General features: G+C 42.0%; 1 protein-coding gene and 1 long non-coding RNA gene across 9 annotated transcripts; one reads left to right on the forward strand and one right to left on the reverse strand.

Moving 5' to 3' along the window:
- On the forward strand, positions 1-27471 carry PRC1 (protein regulator of cytokinesis 1). Of its 8 annotated transcripts, none has more exons than XM_069098640.1 (15): positions 1-233; positions 10722-10854; positions 11092-11214; positions 12312-12545; positions 12628-12798; positions 13951-14100; positions 14800-14947; positions 20381-20517; positions 20868-20963; positions 21771-21917; positions 22141-22251; positions 22643-22753; positions 23841-24017; positions 24344-24385; positions 26251-27471. In XM_069098640.1, exons 1-15 carry the CDS (start codon positions 223-225, stop codon positions 26320-26322), a joined length of 1863 nt encoding a protein of 620 aa, XP_068954741.1. In that variant the 5' UTR covers positions 1-222; the 3' UTR covers positions 26323-27471. The 8 variants fall into 8 exon arrangements, with proteins under 8 accessions (XP_068954741.1, XP_068954742.1, XP_068954743.1 ...); XM_069098644.1 differs by having other exon boundaries at positions 2-233; positions 23841-23940; XM_069098641.1 differs by lacking the exon at positions 24344-24385.
- On the reverse strand, positions 20103-23842 carry LOC138169299 (uncharacterized). The gene is made up of 3 exons (XR_011170319.1): positions 22806-23842; positions 22422-22549; positions 20103-21887 (listed from the first exon to the last, which is right to left on the reverse strand). It is a non-coding gene; the product is annotated as an uncharacterized lncRNA (long non-coding RNA).
- Positions 27472-27589: the final 118 nt, after the last annotated feature.

A 27589-nucleotide genomic window follows, 5' to 3' on the forward strand; every position in this document is an offset into this window, starting at 1 on the left:
CAATCACAGGGCGGCCCCTCCCCGCGGGCCGGTTTGAAATCCTTGTGCAGGACAAACGGTTCTAGTCGATTTCCCAGGGAGTCGTGCCGGAACTGTTGCTGCCAGAGTGGACTGGTGAGCGCGACCTGAGCCAGTTTGGGGTCGGATCGGAAGCAGCGGGGGTCGCCTACTCCACCGGGACTGAGTCTGAGCCGGGACAAGCTTCGGCTGGAAGCAGCCGCCATGAGGAGAAGGTGAGGGCGGCGTTGGGCTCGGGGCTGAGGCCCGGGGTGGAGGGCGAGGCCATTTTAGCCCCAGACCGGGTTCGCGGCTGCTTGGGAAGGTAGAGAGCCTCTGGGGATCCCGGTACTGGCTTCGACCTCGCCCCGCGGGTTGAGGAAGGGGCGGGTTACCTGGACTGGAAGGGTGAGGGTGGGGTGTGGCCGCCAAGGCTTGGATCCGTCCCTGGCCGTAGAGGTTTGGGGAGGGGCCCTCGGGAGAAGGGCCTGCTTCTAGGGGGTCCTTTATTTGGCCCTTAATTTTTACTCTGAGCTCCTTGAGAATGGAGACCGTCTCCTTTGCCTTCTTTGTCTTCTTGCGCTTTGTATAACGCCTGGCACACAGCAGGAGCTAAAAAAATGCTTGTTGACTCGGGGGGATACACCTGATCCACTCCCCCCCCCCCCCAGGTTCCTGAAGGAAATGTCGCGGAAGCAGCTTTTCTGGCTCGCTGCCAAGTTTGGGGCGCTGTGCCCGAGCACCCAACCGAGATGCGAAGGCCCAGAAAGGCTTAGCAGTTATTTGAGGAGCCTTGGTTCCCACCTGTTATGGGTGAAACGCTCGGACAGGCTGCCCTGAGTTAGCGTCACTTTGGTTGGTGGAGACACGCCCCCAGGGGAAAAGAGGAAAATTCCAGGAACTTGAGCTTTTTTCCCGTGGGTGTGAAGCCAAGTATGAGCCCTTGAGAAACAAAAAGCCCGCGCTAGGAAAACTGAGTGGAACTGAGTGTGGATTAGGTGAGGTAATCATTACTGTTTCCCCTGGTAGGACTGGGAGGGTGGGGGGGTGGCTAAACCCAGGAGTTTGAATACCACGTGGACTAACTGATACATTGTGTTTGTTCCCTATAGTCTTTGAGCTATTTGAGAGCTGGGACTGTCTTTGCATTTCTTTGCATCCCTTGCTCTTTAGCCTGGTGCTAGGTACATAGTAGGTGCTTATTGACTGACTTACCACCTGTATGGATTGGGAAGCCTACACAGCTTTCCTTATGCAGTAGCATTCACTTTTTGGCATAGTCAGATAAGGAATTGTCTATACTGTTAGTCATTTAAGGTGTGGCATCTAATATCTGCCAGCTGGGCGGGCCCCACTGCAAATTTACTTGTCAAGCCTGTGTCTAGAAACAAAATGTTCAGTGTTTTGGGATGTCTCTTGCCCTGACTCCCAAAAGTTTAACTCGGGCCAACCAGTCATCTTGCAAATATCAATGGACAAACTAGGCCCAGGCAAAAAAATGCAAAAAAATTTTAACTGTACTTGAAATAGTAATTCAGAGTGTCTTTCCCTATTGCTTATAGTTAAAATAATTTCACATATAGATGAAAGCTTAGCTATAAAAAGCTGTTTTTCATAGTTAGTGTTGGATATTGGTATGACCTGTGCAGCCTTATAAAACAATGGAAACTGCTCTTTTAGGATGTATCTATAGTTTATAGATTGTCCAGACTCTTTACCTCTTCTATTGCACTACCAAAAAGTGAGCATAGACAGGGAGGAGATAAAATTAATCAAGTTCTACTATAAGTTAAAAGGTGTTTTTAAAGACTGAAACCACTGTATAGAAGGATATCACATTTAGGTGTTATTTAATTTATGGTATAGTGGAGAGTGCTGGGTTAGGAGTTTGAAAGGCAGAGATTCACATTTCACCTCTGACACTTTCTAATCTTGTCACCCAGGGCAAATAAATCAGTTAACCTGTGAGCCTCTGGTAACAGTCTGTATCATCTAAGTCTGAGACCCTTCTGTTCCCTTAGAAAAGAGGGGTGTCACACATGGAGTTCCTTAACTGATGGCTCACAGGTTTCTAGAACTCAGTTATCCAGGGGGTAATCAAGAGCTTGATGTAGCAGAAGAAACAGAAAGATTGTCAGATTGATCACTTGAATGCTGATACTGACTATAAGTTACTGAAATAGGGCACGGTGATCTCAAGGCTTTATTCTCTAGAGTTCATCTCTCAAGTCAACAATTAACATGTGATTATGTACCAAAGAGATATTAAAAACAGGACTGATCACTCAAATAGATGAGTTAAAGCTTGACTGCAGGGAAAGGAATATGACAATCTCTTTGGATCATTTCCAGACCTGTGATTTATACTTGAAATTGTAAGAAGGACCAAAAATCTAACACGTCTAGTTTTTTGGATGTTATTACTGTGAATATCTGGTTTTTTCAGGAAACTATTGTAGTGTGATGTAACTGCATAAACACTGCCACTAATTATCTGTGCAAACTAACCTTTCTAGGCTTCAGTTTTGTATTTTTGTGCCATGCTACCTCTCCAGCGTGTACTGGAGTTATGTCCATTATAATACTTAAAGTAACTTGTAATTTCGTTCTTGTCACCCATGGGACTATATATTTAGAGGCGTAAGGAACTTGAGAGGTCCTTTGACCCAAGCTCTTCATGGAGATGAGGTGACAGGCTTTCAGAGGTTAAATGACTTACTCTCAAGGTCACATAGTAAGTGGCAGAGCCAGGATTCCACCCCACATCCTTTGAACTGCAGTGACTATTGTAGATTTACAGCCCCTCTATAACTTAGTAAAGGTCCTTGAGAGTTGCCATCGCTGGAAAAAATTCACACTCTGTGGCCAGTGTCATGACTGGCCTTTCCACATCCATCTGGGCTGGTCTTCAGACATCAGATATAAATAAAGTCAGTCAGTGGTCCGTCCTATACAGTTTAAAACAGTATATAATTTCAAATTTAGGGAAGCCTGTAATTGCCAAGTCTTAATAGTGAATTATTGTTCTTTTTCCTGGTTGCTACTGCTGATACTGCTAATGTTCTCCACCCCTGCTTTGGGGTTCCTGAGGTTTCCACCAGGTCGGTGAGGTGTAGTGGAAAGAGTGTCAGATTTACCCAGGAGGTTCGGTTTCAGATCCAGATTCTGATGCCTGCTGGTTTGTGGCCTGTAGTCAAGTCACCTAACCTCTTGATTCATCTGTAAAATGTTGATAATACTATTTGCATTCTCCCATTAATAACCTCCCAGGTTATTTTAGGGAAAATATTTTGTAAGCCTTAAAACTCTATATAAATTTAAGTTGTCCTACTCAAAAGCTCGGTCAGGGAGAGTATGGAGGCCACCATATACCCTTAAAGGATATTCCAAGTACAAGGTAAACTCTGGCAGATCCTAGACACTTAGAAAAGCTTTGAACAGAGGCCTATTGACTGGTGTTATCTAAGAACCAATGTAGCTGAGATGAGAGAGGCTCATCACCAGAAGGCACCAGCAAGAGATATGTTTTGGCCATACCAACTCATTCATCTTAACCATGACCCTAGTTAGGTCATGGAACCACTTGCATTCTGTTGGTGAACTGAATGTACTCTATACCAATGAAATGAAATAGTCCACTAAAGTATTGTATTTAGTTCCAATGGACCAAAAATTGTACAGATCCAGGGACTTAAGCCTTCCAGGAAAAAAAATATAGGTTATGAAGGGTTTTTAACACCAGGCAGCGTTTTTATATTTGATCTTGGAAGTGATAGGAAGCCATGATTGAATGGGGAGATATGGTCAGACTTGCTCTTTAGGAAAATCACTTTGGTAGCTGAGTCGAAAATGCTGAATTGGGGAGAGATTGGAGGCAGAGACCAACCAACCGACCACTGCAATAGTCCAAGCATGAGGTGATAAGGGCCTTTGCCAGACTGATGCCAGTAGCAGAGGAGAGAAGGGGACATATGCAAGAGAAGTTACAAAGGGGAAAATTGACAGGCCTTGACAACAGATTGGATTTTGAGGGTGAGGGACAGTGAGGAGTCAAGGATGATACCTAGATTGAAAGTCTGGGTGACTAGGAGGATAATGGTACTCTTGGCAATAGTAGGGAAGTTAGGAAGAAGGGAAAGTATTGGGGGAAAGATAATGAGTTCAGCTTTGTACACCTGGAGTTTAATGACAAAGGGACATTTAGTTTGAGGTGTGTAAAAGGAGTTTGGAGATATGGCTGGAAGTCAAGAGAAAAGTTAGGACCGAATAAGGAAATTGAAGAATCATCAGCATAGATTTGAATCAGTGGGAGCTGATGATGTCATCAACTATAATAATATAGAGGGAGAGAAGAGGGCCTAGTGAGAGCTCTTATCGGACCCACCTGTGGCTTAGTGGGTTAGAGGTGTGACCTCGATGAAGATCCAACCAAGAAGGCTGAGGGTGTGTCAGGTAACCCGAGAAGAGTATCATTAATACCTAGAGAGAAAAGAACATCAAGAAGAGGGTAATTGACAGAAGGATAATAATGATTGTGATTAAGGCATTAGCTTTAGTTAACTGTTGCTAGTCGAGAAAGAGAGAGAGAGAGAAGGAAGTAGAGACATCTATTGTCAATGGCCATCTCAAGTGAAGATTTTTTGACTATTGGGGGAGACACAAACATGTTTATAGGCATGATAGAAACATATCGTTGGTTATATCAATCTGTCAATATACCAATAAACATTTAAATGCCTACTGTGTGCCAGGCACTATGGCTCTGGATTTTTGTGTTGTATATGCTTTGCTTTTCCTCTCTACTCTAACTCATAAAAAATGCATATGACCTCTAATTGGGTGTGTGTGTGATATTTTCCTGTCGGGGTGTGTGGCCTATATTGAAGGTGGTCTGTTTTGACCGATATGATATTTGTTGATTATTTTTTTATTCTCCATATCTTTTTGGTGTGTGTGTAAGCCTGGTACCACTGATACACAAAATATCAGTTAATGGGACACATGCACAGGGGTGTGTGTGTGTGTGTGTGTGTGTGTTTTCTCTCTTCCTTGGTCTAAGTACTATGGGAGAAGTATGAAACATAATCCCTGACCTTGAGGAGTTTTTAAATCTCCTTAAAAAGTAAAAATTAGCACACGTGTAATCATTAGCATATGATTAAATAACTCTTAGATGAGAGATAGCCTGTGGACTGGAATGTTAAGGAAAGCTTCATGAAAGAAATGGTACCTTAGGGAATATAGAGAGCACTTGGATGGGCAGTGAAGAGGGGAAGGCATTCTAGGGCAGGGTTTGGGTGGGGAGCATATACAAAGATATGTAGATGAGAATAAATATGACTTGTACAAAGAACAGTAAAGGGATTGACAGTTGACATGGTGGAAGAGACCTAGGAAATGGTGTCCTGTGGGTAGGATGGGTCCAGGTTATGGACAGCTTTGATTAAATGATGCAGGCACACAGGGAGACACTTATGGGCTTATCGGGGGAGTGACATGATGAAAGTGGTGCTTTATAAAGATTAATCTTGTCAGGTGATATGGATGGTAAGAGACTAGAAGTAGAGAGATGCTAGGAGAGGAAGTAGAGAAATAACCAGCTAGGAGGTTCTTGTCATAATTCAGTTGTAGTAATAATAAAGCTAGCATTTATATAGCATTTTAAGGTTTACAAACCTCAGTACCAGTGTTCTCATTTGATCCTCAAAACCACACTGTGGTAGGAGCTGTTTCCTACTTTACAGGAAATTGGGCCTTAGGTTAAGTGACTTGCCTAAGGTCAAATAGCTAGTAAGTGTCTTAAGTAGGACTTGAACTCTGGTTAAGATCTGACTCAAGGTCTAGTTCTCTTAGGGTGTGATTGGGGGAGGGGGCAAAAAGAAAAGACTAGAAAAAGTGACTCCAAAAGACACTTCAGAGGAGAAATGAATAGCATTTAGTGACTGATTGTGTAATATAGGGAATGGAGAGAGGGGAGAACCCAAAGTGACACTATTTACAGCCTTGGTGGTACTATTTAGAGAAACAGGAAGGGGGGCATTTGTTGGGGAAGGGGGGGGAGTTGTTTCTCTGTTTCATCAGTATTTTGTCATCTTTTTTTCTTTCTTCCTCTTAACATTCTCAGTTTTCCCCCCATTATATGCAACAACATTAAAGCTGAAATATGTTTGTTATAAATCTAAAACTAAATTTAATTGCTTTTTTTACTAGGTAGCCTTCGAAGAAAGACATTTTACTAGAGTAGTAAACCTTTGATTAGGAATTGGGAGGCCTGAGTTAGGTGTCTTCCATTAATTAGCTTTGCCTTTCAGTTCATATTGAAAAAGTCTCTGCCCAGTTTAATCATTTGTAAAGGAGAGGTTAGATAACTGAACCCTGTGCCTCCTGGCTCTAGTTTCTCTAATTCTAATATGATTGTTCATTCCTCTAGTGGGTCAATAGCCTTTAACAGAAAAATGGCTCTCATATATGCTTTATTTTTCACCAACATCACTTTGGTGTGTCTTAGATAAAGTCCTAGAAGATAGGAATTGTAACTTTTTATGATCTTAAGACAATGTCTGACAAGTTCCATGCATTGTCTTTTTTTCCCCCCAAATGAGAGTTTTGCAATTTGACAGATTAAATACCATCCCAGTTAGTAAATAGAGTATGTTTCCGGTTGAAGTCATACGTCCCAATATAGAAAAGTTTTGAGGTTTTTTTTCCCCGACCTATCAGATGGAAAATGTTTGGGGGGGGGGGTAGGGCAAGGCAATTAGGGTTAAGTAACTTACTCAAGGTCATACAACTAGAAAGTGTGTCGAGTGTCTGAGGGCACATTTGAACTCAGGTCCCCTTGACTCTAGGACTGGTGCTCTATTCACTGTGTCATCTACCTGCCCCTAAATGGAAAATTTTAAAGCAGGTGGTACATGAATTTATTTGATAATATTAATAAGTAATAAAGAGCCCTGGGTACAAGTCCTGTCTTTGATTGTTACCTTTGTGACCTTGGGAAAATCACTTAACCCCTCTTGGCCTCCATTTTTTTCATGGGTAAAGTGAGAGTTATATTCAGCTTTAGTTATATGATTCCAAGCTAAACACTGTGCTAGGGGCTGGTGGTACAAAGGTAATGAAGACATGGTCACCAACCTCATTTAAGTTTCTGAGCAGTGCTACTAATGTTTGCTTTATGTAGATAGATATACTGATAGACTAACCCAGTGGGCTGTCAGTCTGACAAGTCACGATTTGGAAATGAATTTTGTTCATCCATGTGTATTTTTTCTATATGGATCAATAGGCCAATCACTACTTTAGAATTAGAGTATGCCTGGGTCTGTCATTTCCCTTCCTCCTCCTGGTAGTATATTAAGTAACTCAGTAGTTAACACAGTGGTTCACACTGTGTTTATGAGTTGATTTTGGTTTCTGATATGTTGAAATTAAGGTGCCTATAAAATAGCCAAGTGGAAATGGCTAATAGTAGAAGTTGGAAATTTGGAAGAAGAAAGCTATGAGTAATGAGAGGTAGTAATAGAGGTAGACATTATAGGCTACTTTTTCATGATCTTTCTCTATAAGAAAGGAGAAAGATGGGAGAGTAATAAGGTCAAAGAAAGACTTTTTTAAACAGAAGGAAGACCTGAGTCTGTGAAGAGAAGGGAAAGACCCTATAAAGAATAGGAAACTCTGAGAGGGGAGATGACTGATAGGCAGGTTGGTGGAGGGTACTCAAGGAGACAGGTGGAAAGGGTAGCTTTGGCAAGAAGGTTTGTTGGCTCTTGTGAAGGAGGCAAGTGGATGTGGGGAGGGGTATATTGAAAGATTGATTAATGGAAAACATTTTAGAAATAGTGGAATGGAATAGAATCAAAGAAACAAATTGGAAGAGTTAGCCTTATTAAGAAGTTACTTCTTCCCCAGTTGATAAATGATCAAAGAATATGAACTGACAGTTTTCAGATGGAGAAATTAAAGCTTTCTATAGTTATATGAAAAAATGCTCTAAATCACTATTAGAGAAATGCAAGTCTAAACAAACTCTGAGGTACCACCTTACACCTATCAGATTGGCTAACATGACAAAGCAGGAAAATGATAAATGCAGGAGAAGATGTGGGAAAATTGAAACACTAATGCATTATTGGTGGAGTTATGAACTGATTCAACCATTCTGGAGAACAATTTGGAACTGTGCCAAAAGGGCTATAAAACCTTAACTCAGCAATACCATTCTAGGTCTGTATCCCAAAGAGATCATAAAAATGGGAAAAGGAACCACATGTACAAAAATATTTATAACAACTCTTTTTGTAGTGGCAAAGAATTGGAAATTGAGGGGATACTCATCAGTTAGGGAATGGCTGAAAAAGTTGTGGTATATGAAAGTAATGGAATACTGCTCTAAGAAATGATGAACAAATAGACTTCAGAAAATCCTGGAAACTTAGATGAACTGATGCTGAGTGAAGTGAGCAGAACCAGGAAAACATTGTACACAGTAACAGCCACATTGTTTGATGACTCACTTTGATAGACATTTATTTTTGCAATGCAAGGCTCTAGGACAACTCCAAAGGACTCATGATGAAAAATGCTAACCACATCCAGAAAAAGAACTATGCAGATCAAAGCATATTATTTGCTCTCTCTCTTGTTTTTTGTTCTTTCTCATGGTTTCTTCCATTGGTTCTTATTCTTTACAACATGACTAATTTGAAAATAGATTTAATGTGAATATACATGTAGAACCTATATCAAATTGCATGCTGTTGTGGTGTGGGGGGAGAGGAGAAATGGAGAGAAAAATTGGAACTCAAAATCTTATGGAAGTGAGTGTTGAAAACTAAAAATAAATTAATTTTATAAAAAAAGTTAATTTCTTACCCTAAGATAGGGAGGGATAAGATATGTGAAGACACGAGTTTTGAGGAGCTGTAATGTAATGCCAAAAGAAAGGCAACTTCCCAAGGTTCAGAATACCAGCATAGGTGCTCTCTATTTTATTCAGTGACAAACCAAGAACAGAGAAGAAGATCAAAACATGACATCATTCCAAATTACAGCATTTACTAAGTGTGATTAAATAATCTCCAAGTACTACCCCACCCCAGGACCTTCCAATCATTCAATCAATTACAAAGTCCCTGTTCTAAATACTTCTCCACCCCTAGGCTATACCTTAATTAAGTCCACCACAAAGCCCCTCTTCTCAAATGGAGATTAGTTTCCAAACATAAGGTCAAAAGTTCCCCACCCCTGGATCACAATTGAATCTACCCCAGAGTTACATCAAGTTTAAACACAGCACTTAATACCCAAATGGAGGTCTTTTCTTCATCTTGACAGGAGGCAAGTTCTCAGCAATCTTAGTTCCTGGGGAGACAAGGCTTAGCAAGGCCATAAGATACATTGCCAGTCCCTTCATGAATTCATCCTCTGTCTGTAGAACAGTCCTAGAACCCCTGAACACATTAGCAAAGCCCTCTCCCAGGATTTCTGTAAACATACAACAAGAAAATCCTTCTTCAGGGCTCCTGAACCAACAGAAAGGCTCCCAGACCCCTGCAACAACAGCACTGTCCTTCACCAGTGGACAGTATTCATTCTGTCTGCAGGACAGTCTCCAGACCCCTGCAACAACAGCACTGTCCCTCACCAGTGGACAGTATTCACTCTCTGTCTGCAGGACAGTCTCAGGGCTTCTTAGCGAACAGCCAGGTTCCAGGACTTCTTCAACAAAAGGACTGTCTTTCACTAGTGGACAAATCTGGCAAAACAACATCAAAACAGACAGACAAAGTACCAGCAAAACAGCCATGTCTCCTCAGTCCTTGGCAGCTCAGGGGGCAGGTCTCAAAAGTCCAGGGCAATTCAAAGCGGCCACCAGCAATTCTCTTAGTCTCTCTCTCTCTCCACGAGGTGCTGCTTCCAAAAAGATCTTACGCCTCTCTCTTGTCTCTCCAAATCTACATCACCAGCTCCTCCCAGTTCAGGACTTTCTTTTCACATCAACAAGCCCATCCCACAGGTGGGATTAACAAACTCTGGGTTTCAACACAATCAATTTGAAAACCAAGCCAATACAGGGGAATCTTTAATTGCCATTACTATCACAGGAGCAGAGTTTAGGGAAGCTCAAACTGAATGGTCTTCTCTTTTAGGGTCTCTTGACTCCCAGTCAGATGTGTTGTATAATATTATTGGGGGGGGGGAGATCTGGTTTTTAGCTTAGTTGTTTGAATAGATGTAATCTTGCTGTATCCTTGATTCCTCTCTTACTTCAGTCTAATAGAAAGATCAAATTTGAAATATGAAGCCCAGAATTCCATTTCTCCATCTGCCAAGATAGTAACTGCATGTTATGATGTTGGGCAGTTCACATAATCTCTTCTGGGCTTTTGTGTCCCCATCTGTAAATTGGGGATAAAAATATTTGCATTACCTTTCCCACAGGATTATTATGATGAACTGTTGAGATAATTTAAAGAACTATTTAAATTTTGTTAATGGTTATTATATGTCTCCTAGAAAAAAAGATTGAGACTTAGTATGTTCAGATTATTGGATTTTCATGAGTTGGTAAGAATGAGTGGATATAAAAATTATTTATTAGGATTTACCATGTGCCAAGCACTGGGCTAAAAACTAGTGGTACAAATAAAAATAGTTTTATTTTTAGTCCTTTTAATATTGCTTCTAGTCTTGGAATTCATCACATATATGTTTTTCTTCAGTGAAGTGCTGGCAGAGGAATCGGTGGTTTGTCTACAAAAAGCCCTGAACCATCTTCGAGAAATCTGGGAATTGATAGGAATTCCAGAGGACCAGAGGCTACAGAGGACTGAGGTTGTCAAGAAGCATATAAAGGTAAGGAACTTGGATTTTAATTTGTGATCTTGGTGTGTGATGGGCATTTGATATTGACTGAGATATGGGACAAGTAGGAAAGATTTTTGTCTACTACATAAAGGTTATGTGATCATAAGGTCTGCCCGTTGTTGGGAACCTCCATTCTTGGTGTATGATCCCATACACCAGATCTCATCACCCTTTTCTTCCCTATTAACACCCCTAATTGTTCTGTGGATGATTCTTTTGCTCTAGGGTCTGTTGGATATGATGATTGCAGAAGAAGAGAGTCTTAAGGAGAGGCTCTTAAAAAGTATCAACTTCTGTCGAAAAGAACTTAACACGCTGTGTAAGGAATTAAGCCTGGAATCCTTTAAGGTAAGTTTTATGTGCACTGTCTCTAGAGATCTAGTTGTCAGAAGTCAGGCCTTGGCACTGAGAAATGGATGTGGAGCCAAATCAGAATGCAGACTTGAGGTCAGAAAAAGTTGGAACTGGGATGATTGCTGGGAAGAGAAGGGCCATAGAACACAAATACAAAACCGGAAGGTTGATGGTGAACCAGTGAAGGATTAAGATACACTGCCTTTTTCTGTAGAAAGAGCTGACCTAGAGATTTTACTCATTCCTCAGTGAATATGGTAGGTACATGGGCAAGGTCTGGGTAGGAGGCATGTTGTTGGAAGTTAAGGGCTTGTACTTTTTCAGTGAGATACTAAATTAAAACATATGATACTGTGATAAATACTATAATAAAATCTAGATACAAGTTTTATCATATATACATACCCCACCCAGTGGAATGATGAGCTCCTTGAGGGGAAGAAATGTTTTATATGCTTAGAGTGGGGGAGGAAATTGCAGGTTACTATCAGAAGGTTCCTGATATACTAGATGGGCCATCCTGTATCTAATAACCACATACAACTTCCCACTCATTTCACTGAAAACTGAAAGAACTTGGGGATGCTAGGTGGTGCAGTGAATAGAGGACCAGCCCTGGAGTCAGGAGGACCTGAGTTCAAATCCAGCCTCAGACACTTAACACTTAGTAGTATATGACTTTCGGCAAGTCACTTAACCTCAGTTGCCCTGCTTTCCCCCTCCAAAATGAAAAGAAAGAAAGAAAGAACTGGAGATGTTGCAGTTCTATATATTTGAATATCCATCAACTTTTTTAGCTCTTCTTGTGCTCTACCTTTCTCCTGTAGCTGAGTGCTTGCTCATTCACAAATTAAGGCCTTGCCTCTTCTACTGTCCTCAGTTGTGTCACTTTACCATCCCTCTAACTTAATAGAGGTCTTTGAAAATTGCTGTGTTTGAAAAGTTCTCCACCTTACAGCCAACCTTGTGATAAGAATCTTTGAATGTGGCTAAGCTGGCCCTCATCCAGCAGACTACCCTGTTTGTCCTTGCTTATTGTGAAGAAGGTCATTGTAGGCCTAACAGCATTGCCACACCCTTGTTTGATGCAGGAGAAGGAAGAGAGCACCATCTTGCAGCTAGAAAAGGATTTGCGTACTCAAGTGGAAATGATGCTCAAGAAAAAGAAGGAGAGAATGCAGGAACTGAAAGTGCTACAAGAAAGAGACCAAGACTTATGTGAGGTTCTCTGTACAACGCCATATAGCATCAGCAGTACTTTGGTCCCCAGCTTGGAGGAGTTGGACCAGTTTAGGCAGCACCTGCAAACTCTGGCCGAAACCAAGGTACCATTGTGTATCTCCCCTTAGCCATCTCTCTGGTCAGCTCCCCTGCGGGCGCCATGATAACCACCTTGCTTTTTCATAGGCAAGTAGGCGGGAGGAGTTTATCAACATAAAGAAGCAGATCATACTCTGTATGGAAGAACTGGATCACACCCCGGACACAAGTTTTGAGAGAGATGTGGTGTGTGAGGATGAAGAGGCTTTCTGCCTGTCTCTGGAGAACATAGCTGCACTACAGACTCTTCTCCGACAGGTGGGCAAGGTCCTTTGTGGATCATGTTTGATTTCAACAAATCCCACAACCGGAGCCACCCCACCCCCAGCTGAACCCTCCACAGTTCACTATACCTGAAAACAAGTAGAACAATAAAGAGGATCGTAATATGCTCCTTATACTGAATTAGTTTTTAATCCTTGCTGAGAAAAGTCATGTTTATTCTTGATTAAATTAGTGCCAGCATTATCCAAGGTTTTTGACCTGACTTTTGTTGTCATTTAAAATTGTCTTCATTTACATAGTTGTAGCAATTATGTGTCTATGTCTATCTACAGAGAGAGAGAAAGTGAGAATTTCAGTTTTTTTTTCCTCTGTATTCATCCACATCTCCCTAGAATTCTTTGGATTCTTCATATTTATATGAAGGGACATAGATGTCCCTTGTATTCATAATCAAAATGTATTCAGTAAGTTCTCAATGGGTATACTGTTTGTTTATATTTTTTTTCCTACACAAACAGCTAGGAATATTTTGGAGCAGATAGTTGTTTTCTTATTGTCATTCATCTCTGAGGGACATATACCCGACAGAGCCCTAGGCCAAAGGGTAGAACAATTTTGTGACTTTGTTTTTATGATTCCAAATTGCTTTCTGTAATGTTTTTAACAATTCACAGCTCTGCCAGCCTCAGTGATTCAGCAGCATGTTTATTTTCCTTCATTTTCAGCCAACACTGAATTTTTCCATTTTTGCCAATTTGATGGATATGAGATATCTTAGCATTGTTTACATCAAGTTGCTTTCAGCTTAAGTATGTAACTTAGTGTTGGATGAGTGTATGGTCAAGGCTTTGAAACGATTTAATTTTCAGTATCAGGATTCTCAACTCTGACCTGGGAGGTTCTTGGTACTTGTAAACTTTAGAAAACTGGCTATCCCTTTTTTTCTTTTCCTGTCTTAAGAAAAGTAAGCAAGCTAAGGAAATATGTAGGCAATGAAATAAGAAAAAGTTAATAGTTAAACAAAATTGTCAGTGACATTTATATTCCAGCTGTTAAAAAAAATTGATTAAAATACATAGACAAATATGGAAGTTGGAGTAAAGATTGTTACTTGGCAAGCAGTTTGAGAAGGTGTAAGACTTGGATGGCCTTACTTTGTGTAATTCTTGACTTTTTCTGCTGTAGCTGGAAATGCAGAAAGCTCAGAATGAAGCTTTGTGTGACGGTCTACGATCTCGAATCAGAGAACTCTGGGACAGGTTACAAATACCCCCTGAGGAGAGAGAAGCCCTGGCCATGTTCATGACCGGGTCAAAGACCAAAATAAGGAAGGCGGTAAGAAAACTAACAGGAGAAGGAAGGGGTTTTTTTAAGTGATGTGCTGAGACTTTCTAACTGATGTGTCAGGGCTCAATAGAAAGAACTGTGTGAGCTGCTTTTTCAGGGAATAGTGGCAGTCATTCCACGTGTTGGTTTTAGTGTGTGTGTACACGTTCACCATAGGTTTTCAGACCCTAGTAACTCACATTTCAGTTTCATAGAACATGAGCATATCTCCTTGGCTTGTTAGTTTGAATTATATTCCCAGAATATAAAAACTCAACTACTATGAAAACTATTCTAGACACATCTATAATTCCTTAATACCATTTGCAAGTTTTAGGGAACCTCCTTCATGCCTTCCTCGTTGGAAACCAACTCAGTTGTTTCCTTTGAATGCTAGCCTGACTTTCCCTTCTTGTCCCTCCTCTCTGTTCACTCTCGCTACTACTGCCCTGTGCTTGATGATACACCCCTTAGGGAGCTCACAGTTCAGTCAGGCTCTATGGCATGTGCCAATTACTACCTGTGCCCAAGAACTTGAAATGGTGCAGGATGCTTTGTGAGGTCAGCCTGATAGCTCAAGACTTGTCTCTTCTGCTCTCAGCTGAGGCTTCTAAGTACATTGCTGTTGCAGTCAGTGAATGGGGGAGTGGTCCCATTGTTCTCCAGGTTAAGAAGGTAAGCATTTTGTGGTGTTTCTCCCTCTTGTAGCTGCAATCAGAAGTGGATCGACTTGAGGAGCTAAAGATTCAAAACATGAAGAAAGTTATTGAAGCAATTCGGGTGGAGCTGGCTCTGTACTGGGAGAAGTGCTTCTACAGCCAGGAGCAAAGACAAGCCTTTGCCCCCTATTTTGATGGTTGGTATGAGGCACATAATTTTGTAGCTAAGAATGAGAAACTTGGGTGCTCAATATATTTACAAACCAGGCCTACCCTCAAAAAAGCATTAATCTTTTTTTAAAAGTTCTTTATGTCTTTTTTTTTTTTAACTTTTGGAGGGAAATTGGGGTTAAGTAACTTGCCCAAGGTTACACGGCTAGTATTTTTGTGTGGGTGTTAAGTGTCTGAGGCCAGAACCGAACTCAGGTTCTCCCGACTCTGGGGCCGGCGCTTTACTCACTGCGCCACCTAGCCACCCCCTTTATGTCTTTTGATGCTGCCTAAATTTCCCCATCTCCCTCTTCTAGAGAATCATCCAATATAACAACTTTTTAAAGAAAAAGAAGAGAAAAAATCTGCAAAACTGCTCAGTACATCGAAAAAAAAATCTTGACTACATGCAATATTCCATACCCATAGATAGACCAGTCCACCACCATGTCTACAGAGGAGTGTGGGAAAGTGTCAAGAATTATTTTTTTTTTTTTAAGTTTTATTGGGGCAACAAGGTGGCACAGTAGATAGAGCACTGACCCTATAGTCAGGAGGACCTGAGTTCAAATCCAACCTCAGATACTAACTGTGTGACTTTGGGCAAGTCACTTAACTGCAATTGCCTCCAAAAATTTCAGATCAAAAGGAAGTTTTTATTGATATACTTTGTTTTTTACATAGTGCATAGCGTTCCCTTGTCAGAGAGCCATCCTACTTATTAACAAATAGTATTTTTAAAGAGTTTCAAGAGTAATCTTAAAGACACAAGTAGATACCAGTAGAGTTTAAATAAGACAGAGTATCTACTCTTATGGAAGGATGTGTTATATCTATAAATAACTATAATATATAGAAGTACAAAGTGCTTTGTGACCCATGATGTGGGGTGAAGCTCCCCTCATATCTCTACTATATCAACAAAGTTTTTTGTTTGTTTTTTTTTTTTGCTTTTGGGAGGGGGGAGCAGTTGGGGTTAAGTGACTTGCCCAAGGTCACATGACTAGTTTTTTTTGTGTGTGTGTGTGTTAAGTGTCTGAGGCCAGATTTGAACTCAGGTCCTCCTGACTCCAGGGCTGGTGCTCTATTCACTGCGCCAACTAGCCACTCCAATCAACAAAATTTTTTATTGGGCTTTTAAGGAATGGCCTGGATTTCACTAATAGAGGGAGTTTCTAGGAAATTCTGGGCATAGGGAATGAGCTAGGGTACTAGTCCAATTTGTCTGGAACATAGAGAAAATAGAAAGATGAGACTGGAAATAGAAAGTGGTACCACATTATAGAGAGCTTTTGAATGCAGGCCAAGGAAGAGAAATTCCTAAGTGGTAGGTGATAGTCATTGTGAAGAGTTTGGAGCAGAGTAGTGATGGAATAACCAAATCTGGATGTGAGGAAGATTGAAATCTGTTAGCCATGTGAAGAGAGGAGTGAAGCCTTCACCATCTGGTTCCTACCTCCCTTTGCAGTCACTTCTACCCCTTTCACTCTTAAGCAGCCACTAGGATGGGCTTTTCCTTGTCTCTGACCTTCCATCATCTCTGCCTTTGCATAGGTCTTTACTGGGGGTGTCATGTACTCCTTCCTCATGCCCCTTCTTTAGGGCCCCTACCTTCCTAGAAAGCATAGATCAGGTGCCACCTCCACCATGGGGCCTTCACTTGTTAGTGTTGGCAGCACGAAATTGCTTCATATTTACTTCTTTGTTTATACTCTGCCTCTGGCCCCCTCCCCCCCCCAAAAAAACAACACTTCAAAATAGCTTGGTGGTGGTGGTATTTTGTCCCTATGTCCCCGGTGTTAACACATACACTGCACATTTTGGGGGTTGGGGGAAGGTGGAAATTGAGGTAGGTCCTAAACTTATTATTTCATTCATTTTGGGGAATTTCATGGACTATAAAAATCCCTCCATTGGCACAATATTTCAGCCACTTAATCTCAGAGAGTTGCCTAGGTTAAGTGACTTGTCCTGGATCACACAGCCAGTATGTATCTGGAGCAGAGCTTGTGAACTCAGGTCTTTTTGCCTCTGAATCTGGGTCTTGGCCATGCTACCTCTCGTAGTAGTAGGAGGCCACGAGGCCATGTTCTCACACATAGTAACTGGTGCTTAATGAACACTTGAATTATAGAACCTGCTTGGAGGCTGTTGTGGCCAAGATATTTTAAGAGTGAGGATTTTTACTAAGGTGATAGCAAGAATAATAGGAAGAAAAGAGAACAAATGATAGTTGTGGCACAGGGAGCTTCAACAGGTCTTGCCAACAGCAGTGAGAACCTGTTAACCGTAAAGTTTTCAGTATGGGAGATGGGGAGAATGGTGGTACCACTAACAGAAATGGTGAAGCCAAAGTAACAAGTAGGTTTTGGAGAGAAAAGTATGCTCAGATTTGGACATGTTGACTTGGAGGTGTTAATTGAACATTGAAGTGTAGATGCCCTGAGCTGTAGGGCTGGGCCTCGGAAGAGCATTTGGAGCTGAAGATTTGGGAGTTATATACGTTGAAGTGACTGCTGAAGCCACAGACATGAAGGGGAAGGCCAGACATCTTTGGCCTTTCGGAGACGGAGGAGCTGGGAAAGAAAACTAATACTTAAAGAGGGAAGAGAAGAACCAAAAGAACATGTAAAGTCTGTGAAACCCCTAAAGCTGAGAAGAGAATCCAAAAAAAATATGATCAGTGACAGATGTGAAGGAAGACAAGGCCTGAATAAGAGAAGTATGTATTCAGTTGAGGGGTGGGAACCAGAGGCAAGGTTGGCAGGGGCTGAAAGGAAGAGATCCCTGGTGATGAAGTGTACCTTTGAGTGAGCAGAGAAATTTTTCATAAAGTTTCACCATGAAGTAGAGAAGGAAATCCCATAGAAGGCCATTTTAGGATTAGGAAGGCCTTGGAGTGTTGGTAGCGCAACACCAAAGAAATAGTGGAAGAGTGATTAAAGATGGCATGAGAGAGAAGGAATGATGATCCTAAAGAAGGCATAGGAATCATTGGTGTCAAAACTAAAGTTAGAAGGAGTACCCATAACAAGGAGCAAGTGTATAGAGGAGAGATGTCAAAAAAGTGTTGAAGGGGAGGCTAGGTGGCACAGTGAGTAGAGTACCGGCCCTGAAGTCAGGAGGACCAGAGTTCAAATCTGACCTCAGACACTTAATACTTAATAGCTGTGTGACCTTGGGCAAGTCACTTAACCCCAATTGTCCTCCAAAAAGCAAAAAAAAAAAAAGGTCCCATGGTGGAGGTGGCAACTGATCTATGCTTTCCAGGAAGGTAGAGGCCCTAAAGAAGGGGCATGAGGAAGGAGATTGTCAGATTGTCAGATGACCTGAAGCTCCTTGGTGAAATAGAAGGCCAAGTCATCTTCTGGGAAAGGAGTGTGGTTAGGGGCATGAGGAAAGAAGAGAAGATAGTTGAGAGTAAGAATAGTTTCTGTAAAGAATGAGAGAGAATCAGCCACATTTTCTAGCTATAAAGCATTTTACTTTTTGTGTTGATCATCCTTTTTTTTTTTACATTAGTACAGTATAAGCATTTTCATAACATAGTACAATAAAAAAAATGATTGTACATGAAACTACAAAGCTACTAAGCATGACTTGCTATTCCTTTCAAATATACCACAAAATGATCGTGTGTGTGTTGTGTGTGTGTGTAAAATTCTGTACATCTATCAATTCTTTCTCTGGATGCACATAGTCTTTCTTCATATGTCCTTTGTAGTTAATTTGGGTGCTTGTAATAGCCAAAATAATTTACTCAAAGTTGTTCTCAAAACAATCTTGTTCTTACTGTATATGGTGTTCTCTTGGTTCTGCTCATTTCACTCTGCATTATTTCATGCTCATCTTTCCATGTTTTTCTAAGATCACTGAGCTCACCATTCCTTATAGCACAGTAGCATTCCATCATTATCACATACCACACCGTGTTCAGCCTTTCCCCAATTGATGGGCATCCCTGAAGTTTCTAGTTCTTGGCCACCACAAAGAGAGCTGCTATAAACACTTCAGCACATAGAGGTTCTTTTCCTTTTTCCTTAATCATCTTTGGAATCAGACCTAGTAGTGGTATTGTTGGGTCAAAGGGTATAGGCAGTTTAATAACTCTTTGGACATAATTCTAGATTACTTTCCAAAATGAGTGGATCAGTTCACAATTCTACCAATAATGAATTAGTGGCCCAGTTCTTCCACATTCCTCTTTAACATTTGTCACTTTCCCCTTCAACCACTATCTTGGCTGCTTCTCCCTTATACACTTCTCAACCCTATGTAGACTGACTTCTGACCTCATCTCTTATGAGGTCACTGCTCTTTCCAAAGTTGCCACTGACATCTTAATTGGCAAGTGTGCTAGTCTTTTTTTTCCCCCCCCAGTTCCCATCCTTAGTTGAATTTGACACCATTGCCTACTCTCTCCTCCTTGATACTCTCTGGGTAATCATGGTGTTAGCCTTTGGTTCTCTTCCTAGTTCTCTGATTACTCAGTCTTCTTTGCTGTTCAATCTTCCATATCATGCTCCCTGACTGTGGGTTTTCCCCAAAGTTTTGTCCTGGGCCTTCATTAGCTCCCATGGGTATCATTATTATGTAAGTGATTCCCCAATCCATAGATACCTAGCCCCAGGCTCTCTCTCTTAAACTTTTCCTACTTTATCACTTCCCTGTTGGATTTAAAATGTATGTGCCCAAGACCTCTCAAACTCTTGCCAGCCCAGTTAACCTCTTTCTTCCCATTTGACTCTCCCTATGCCTGGAAGTAGCTGTTTTACCTCTGCCTCTTAAGATCCCCTCACTTCCTTTAAGCTGTAGCTCAAGTACCTCCTTCTACATGGAGCCTTTCTTGGGCCCTCCCTCCAGCCAACTACCGGTGTTCAGTTTGTCTTTACTCTGTTGATACTTAGAGCTCCATGGCTCTTTCCTCTGATAGACTGACATTTTTTGTATTTGTATCTCCAGTATACAGCAGTGCCTGACACATGATAAGCCCTTAGTCAGCGTTTATTGATTTAATTCAAAGAGGAATAAAAACCATCAGATTTTATTACAGACATTGTTTTTAGTAGATGGAGGCCAGATGCCAGCAAATTAAGGAATGGGCTTTACTCATTATGGGATGAATGGAAAGGTACCAGTTGCTTTCAAAAAGGGTGACTTTTATTGTAATGCTATTAAAATGGTAAAGAAAGAGGGGCTGCTAGGTGGTGCAGTGAATAGAGCACTGGCCCTGGGGTCAGGAGGACCTGAGTTCAAATCTGACTTCAGACACTTAACACAAAAACTAGCCATGTGACCTTGGGCAAGTCACTTAACCCCAATTGCCCTACCTTCCTCCCTCCAAAAAGCAAAAAAAGAAAGAAAGAAATGGTAAAGAGAAAGATGCCATTTTCTTCCTTTGGATCCTTTCTCATTTGCAGAGAATTACACAGAGACCCTGCTTCAGCTCCATGACACAGAACTTGGGGAGCTGAAACATTACTATGAGACTCACAAAGAACTGTTTGAAGGTGTTCAGAAGTGGGAAGACAGCTGGAAGCTTTTCTTAGAATTTGAGGTAACTTTCTTGGTTTTTTGGAGGGAGGGAAACTGAAGTTTTCTGTGTTTTCTTCCATGGACACAATAGAGTATTCCCTCTTCCCTTGGATCACACTAGGCTTCTGAATCTGGCCTTGCTGTGAGGCCTTCTACCACCCACCATTTCCTGCTGCCCTTGAGTTGGGACTACTTTTAATTTCTTTTCTCACAGCATAACTTTAGTATGTAGAAAGAACCTCACTGGTCCTTCATTTTCCATCCCCTGAAGAATACAGTTTTGTAGGATTAAAGGATTTCCAAGAAATAACTTCTTGCTGTACTGGCATTTATTAGCGATCCTGTTTTCTAGTCAAAGCCTTTTGTCCTTAGAGAAAAGCTTCTGATCCGAGCCGATTTACAAATAGAGGCGGAAATCTCCTGAAAGAAGAGAAGCAAAGAGCCAAGCTCCAAAAAACTCTACCTAAGGTATGTGTTGTTTCTGGAGTCTTCCACTGAAAATCTCAGAACACATTCCTCACTCCAGAAAACTGGCCACTTGAGATTTTTTTTTTTTTGTCCAAGAATTAATTCACTTCATGCAGATGCCTCTGAGTAGTACAGATTCGGCAGAATGCTGATGTTGGGTTTTAATGGTCAAATGAATAAATCCTAACTAAACCTTGCTCAACCTCATAGAAAACTTGTGGTGATGTTTGCCTTCTTTTAGCTTTGTTCCATTGGAACTTACTGGTCCCAAGTATACAAATCAAAGTTTACCAAATAACCTTTTTACCGCCAGAGAGAGTGCTCTGTCGTTATTTTTCCACTTGCCTGTAAGCAGTCCCACAATCTGGACTAACTTTTACTTGAGAGAGTTCCATGTTCCCTGGGTCACCATGTACCACCCAAACAGGTACCTTGGAGGAGGAAGAGAAGGCTGTGGGTCTTGTTCATCCCAGTCCTTCATCCTCAGATGTTGTCTGTCTTGTGGTCTAGCTCCTGGAGGTCCTAGATCATGAACTGGAAGGAACCTTGGAGATCATCTTGTCCAATCCCCTCTTGTTACAGATGAGGAAACTGAGGCCCAGAAGTTCAATGTCTGTCCCGGGGTCACATGATAAGGGATGGAGCTGATTTTGGAAGGCTGTGACCTGCCACTGTAATGCTTTGCCTGCACAGCACATTTCCTTCATCTGTTCCCCTGGAACAGAAGTAGGAGACCAGAGTCTCTGGGGTCTTAACTATGGGAAAGAGATTTGATAATAGCAATAGTGTCTGTCTTTATGACCCCAGCTGGAAGAAGAGTTGAAGGCACAGATTGAACTGTGGGAACAAGAGCACTCAAAGGCCTTTGTGGTGAATGGGCAGAAATTCATGGAGTATGTGATGGAGCAGTGGGAGATGCATCGTCTGGAGAAAGAGAAAGCAAAGCAGGAGAGAGTAAGTCCTGGAGAAGGGGAAGGAGAATACAGCTGTTTGGGGGCAAGATGGCTGCCTTGTTTTCCATCTCTGTGGATGCTCATGGAGTGTTTAGTAAACATGTGACTCACTGTGGAGACCTGGGATTTCAGCTGACCTGTGGCCTGTCTCCCTCCCTCCCTCCTGCCCGCCCCTGTGGTGGGGCAGTGGTAGCTGACTACTTCCTTTTGTGACTCTCTTGTAGCAGCTCAAGAAGAGTCAGCAGACAGAAACAGAGATGCTCTATGGTAGTACACCCAGGACGCCCAGCAAGCGGCGAGTGCTGGGCCCCAACACACCAGGCAAAGTCCGGAAGGTAAAGTGAGGCTGCTCTCTGCAGGAGCCAAGGATAGCAGTGTGGTAGGGGGTGTATTTCATTGATAACTTTCCTTTGCAAAGTGGCCTTGAAAGGTGAATTCTTTTCCCAGATTTAAATCAAAATTGTTCTCCCTCACTCCTTAGTCACAACTTGAAAGTTACACTCACTCCAGCTGAGCATTAGGCCTTGTAGAATTGCATACGTCCTTGAGTTGTGTTCCCTTCATTGGACGTGGCAGATGCTTTATCTGGCTTGGTTGTCTTTGTTTCGGTACTTCCTTCCCTTGCCTGCTCTTCTGTAGAGAGACCAATTTCCAGAGATGTTTGAGGATGTTAACACATTGCTGCCCTTAGACCATGCCACTAACTTCCCTGCTCTTCCCCTTCAGCTTAATTCCACCACAATCTCCACAGCCACTCCCAATAGCACCATCCGCTCTGTCTTCGGTGGGACTGTCTACCACTCCCCAGTGTCCCGCCTTCCACCTGCTGGAGGCAAGGTCAGTTTGTTTGATGCACATTCACTATTAATGCATTAACCAATTCACCCACCTTATTCCATGTTATTCTGGTTGTCAAAATAGTGCCTCCTGCCAATGATGCCAGAGCAATCAGTTGTTCAATCTGGATCAAGAAACTGATAAAGTATAGTCAGGCTGAACTAGACTGTTACAGTAATATTAGGTGGTAATCACAGAAGGATGGTGATGTGATGGGGCTATGAGGATGATAAGGGTTTGGTGATGGTCTCCTCTGATTCTGGGGGTCCAGCTCTCAGGTAGCACCTCATTCGGTCTTTGATGCTAGGAACAGAGACTGCTTCCATGTTCACAGAGTGGTGTCCATCTTGGGGTCCTTTCCATTTTCAGCTTAGAGTTTTCAAGGGCGAAAGGCGGGGGAAGGAATGCTTGGCAAAAACATTTGCTGAGTGCCTCGCAATGCACATTTCAGATGTGAGCATGTTCAGTAAAGCACTACCATTCTGAATAAATTTACCACATCTCTTCCAGAACATCCCAGCACTAGCATTATGCTCTGTTGGCCTTGGGTTCTCAAAGGCTTAGGCTAGAGCATTCCTGCACAGCATACAGCCCTCAGGCCTCTTGCAGCCTGCCAGTGTAACCTGCAGGTCTGTTTGACATTCTCTACCTTTTTTGAGGGCCCCCTGAAATCCTTTGGCAGGCTACAAGCAGCCTTCAATGTTGTGCAGGCCTGGGCTAGAGGAATACGAAGTCTGGCAGGTCCAAAGCTTCTGGTTAGGCTCCATGACTCTCTGTGTGTCTGTTGTCTCAGGGATAGCCTAGCCGAGTGCTAGTCATCACTAGGTCAACCACAGGATTATGCATTTTTTTGCTAACTCTCAAAGGGCATCCAATAAATTATAGAGGGGCTGCAGTCTGTTTTAGTGGAAGGGAGGACCCACACCAATGTAATCACAAATCCTGGAAGCATTTTTAGTACAAGAAAACATAGTATCCAGAACACATGACCATCCTCTTGAACTTTTTTTTGGTGACTTTAGATGTAACATTAATGGTTTGTGTGAAGGATGACTTACCTTTCTTTCCTTCTGCTTACTTTGGCAAGCCATCCAAGACTCCTACCCGTTTGGGGCAAAGGACAGCCCCTCTGGGCACACAGGGACACAACAAAGAGAACATTGAGTTGAGTGGCAGCATCCTGACCGGTGGGTGTCCCTACTTGGCCCCTCTCCAGCGTAACCTCACCATTAATTCTGTTGCCAGCACCTATTCTGAGTTTGCGGTAATTTTCCTTTTCTAAAATCTACCAATCCCTGGGGAGCACACAGTCAGGGTGGAATGGGGAAATTCACAGGGGGAGCACGAGGTATTAGATAGGACAGGGTCAGCTTTGGGGGCTAAGAAACCTTTCTTGCCTTGGTGGGAAGTCCTGTGCAGGAGGGAAGTTGACTATGATGATTGGACATCTAAATTGAATCCTTCTGTCTGAGACAAACTATTCCTTAGTTGCAGAAGGAAATTCCCTTTAACACTATAACTCATGCAATGACCACCTTAGTGTTCTCTTGGTGGAGTTCTTGGTAATTATCTCAAATCTTTATTCTGTAGAAGGACCCTTCCCTCTTTGACTGCTCATCTGTTGGGTCTCAGGTCTGTATGTCCCTGCATGTCCCTTCTTCCTTCAAACCTACCTAATATCTATTGGCTTTGTTACCATCTAGGAAAAGCTTTGTACTAACCAGTGGGCTCAGCCACATTTACCAAAGAATCCTTAGGCAAGGGGGAGCAGAAAAGCCTACTGAATAGACTTTTTAACTTGGTAGTATCAGGTTTCTTTAATTTTCAAATTTCAAATTTCAAAAAAAATTTTCTCATTATGAAAACTTGCTGTGACTTGCGTTCCCAGCTCCGTCTAAAGCCAGGCAGTTTCTTAAAATGGCAGTTTTCTGCCTTGGAAAGCTTAACCAGGCACCCACTCTGGTTTGAGCACATGTCATAAATGAACAAGTAGATGACTTAATTACAGTTTGGTGAGTGAAGGGATGTGTACCCTGTGAACCCTGACTGTGTGCTTCCAGTATTTATTTCCTTTGGGCCTGTGTGCTGATTATTTCATGGAGTATATGCCTCACTAACCCCTAGTCATACTAGACTACTTCATTCCTGTGTACTATAAGCTAGCTCATTCTCACTTGCCTGCTTTCCCTGTTTTTTCTCCTGCATGAAGCTGCTTGGATATCGGGGACATTGAAGGGCCAAGTTTTTCCACAATAGCACTGCATGCTGATCAGAGCACCACACAAGTTCAAGAGCCCTGTGTCTTGGTTTGATATTCTCATCCCTGTTTAACACTTAACAATAGCCATTAACACCTTTAATCTAACCATGGGGTCACGTGTGTAAAGCACCTTGCACACGTTACAGTGTTATATAATTTCAACTGTTATTAATATTAATGTTACTATTATTCCTTCATTACCTTCTTGTTCAGATATAAGGCTACCTAGTCCCCAGTGGCGACGAAGTCTAGGAGGGACCAGATGGTGGTGTCATTCAATGGCTTATGCTTCAATGACAGCAGGAGGCAGACCTTCTGCAAAATATCATAGTTTAGGAATTTGGTCACAATTAGGCATCATTGACTCTTCAATTATTAAAATGCGGGTGTTGCTTGGTTTGTTTTTTCAGCAGCATCACATTCCACAGGTAGTAGATCCATCTACAAAAGGATGAACATTTTAGCAATGATCCTAACTGATAATTGGGGAATTGTGAAGAGTCACCCCCTTGTTCTCAGTCTAGTCCAGACAAGACTATTTAAGAAGTTTAATCCCTACAGGCCCTGGTATCCTATACCCGGTTTCCAGGAAGGATTCTTAGGAGCCTCTGCCATGGCTTTGTCTTCCCAGCTCTAATACTGCTTGTTTCAATCTAACATCCATTAACAGCTTTCTATACCTTGGTCTTTTTGCCTTTTCATACCACGTGCTCCAGCATGAGATCAAATCATCAGCAGGTCACAGGGCTTCCAGCCCCAGGGATTGGTAGATATGCCTGGCCCATGGTCTGTAGAGGGAGCAAGGCCCGGTCCTTCCACCCTTTTTGTTTTCCTGGGCACTAGCTCGTCACGTCTGAGCCCAAAAGTTCTGTGGACATTTTGGCATTTCTGTTCCACGGAATAGGTCTCTTTCCCAGCCCAATGTGACTTGGGGGATGTTTATTTGCACCTGAGCATTTCCTGTGACTAACTATACAAATCCCCCTGACTCAAGTCCTTAACACAACTTTTGATGGGATGACTAGCATCTTGACCCCATGTCCAAATCAAGGCAACATCTTCGTCCTGCTTGCCTTTATGAGAAGCTTGACTGTCTCCTGCTATTGGGACTTCCCAGAGCTGCTATGCTGGAAGGGAGGGAAAAAGAGGAGTTCCTTATTGAACTGACAGCTTTCTGGGCTTCCCCCCTTCAGCCTCCCCCAACTCAGCTTTCCTGACTCCTTTTCTCTCTCAACAGCGAGAACTTTCAAAGGCTTCCAGATCTGATGTCCCTTCTCGAGTCCTCAATTCTACAAATATCCAGTCCTGAGAAGACCCTCAGTGTCCTCCCTGCTTGTGGCTTCCCTGTGCCAACAATGGACGTAAAGACACTGGGTGGCTTGTGTATATATCTATATAAATATCTGTATCTTTTTTTTCAGGCTTATTCTCAATTAAGGAGACATTTAAACCAATGACTAGCTCCAACACTCAGGGACTGGTAAAAGGTTACAGCCATAGCGTACAAGCCTTTTACAGGTCCAATTGGTCCTAGGGACTTAGTCTTAATCAGTAATTCTTCCTCATTGATGCTAAATAAACCTCGTTTAATGTAAATAGCTCAAAGTGTAAATGTTAAATGTTCTAAAAGACCTGTAGTTTTTCCCCTGTTCCTTGGCTCACTTAAATGTATTTAACAGTGTCATTTTTCTTCTTTATTCAAATAGAAGATGGCTGGTTGAATCCCTCCTTTGTACAGGTTATACCTTTTTACAGTGTAATTTTGATTCATAGGCTTAATAATTAAAACCTTTTCAGTTTGTGAATTTTTAATTAATTTAACCCCTTATTTTAACTTTGTTCTTTCTCCTCAAAGGGATATCCCCTCCGGTATCACTTAGGATGGCCTATTCTAAATACAGTACATATGATCTGCTTCTTGAAATTGAAATAGTTTATAAGGAAAACACAAACTATTGCCAAAGAACTGACTAGAAAGATTCGGCTAAATAAATCCCTAGAAGGAAGAGAACCCCCTCTCTCCCATGTTCTCTATTTATGTTGTCTTTAGTTATGTTGGTTATGTCTCTTTCCTCTCCAAGAGTTAAGCCTCTGGGGTTGGTGGGTGGGTCGGGGTGTGTGTGTGTGTGTGTTCATGTTCATTACCCCTCTACTTGGCTCTTGTTCTTGTCTGATCCACTGTCCTTGTCCAGGTCTCCTTTCCTCTTGTGCAGTAAGACTGAAGTTGAGGGGTAGTTACAAAATTGGGTACTGATCTTTAAGAGTAAAAATCTGCAATTCTCTATTTCTAGTGCTAGGGAGCTGCCTTGGTTACTGTTCAAGATGCTGAAGAATCATGCTTATGTATCACTTGGGCTCTCCCCAAAGCACTATTGATTTCTCTAACGGGGTCTCTTTAAAATTTGTATGCCTGAGCACATGCTGCTATGTTCATCACAATAAATGGTTCTCAAAAGTTTGTATGTGAATTTGTTCTGTGTATCTACTCACTTCACAGAAGACCTTACAAGGGAAGGATTCACAAACTGTTCTCCAGGCCTTCTAGGACTGTCTGTTCATGCAAACATATCATAACA

Source organism: Petaurus breviceps, unplaced genomic scaffold (assembly GCF_028583685.1).
Source record: "Petaurus breviceps papuanus isolate PSGF00001 unplaced genomic scaffold, PetGlider_PUasm1.0 37, whole genome shotgun sequence".
NCBI lineage: Eukaryota > Metazoa > Chordata > Mammalia > Diprotodontia > Petauridae > Petaurus > Petaurus breviceps.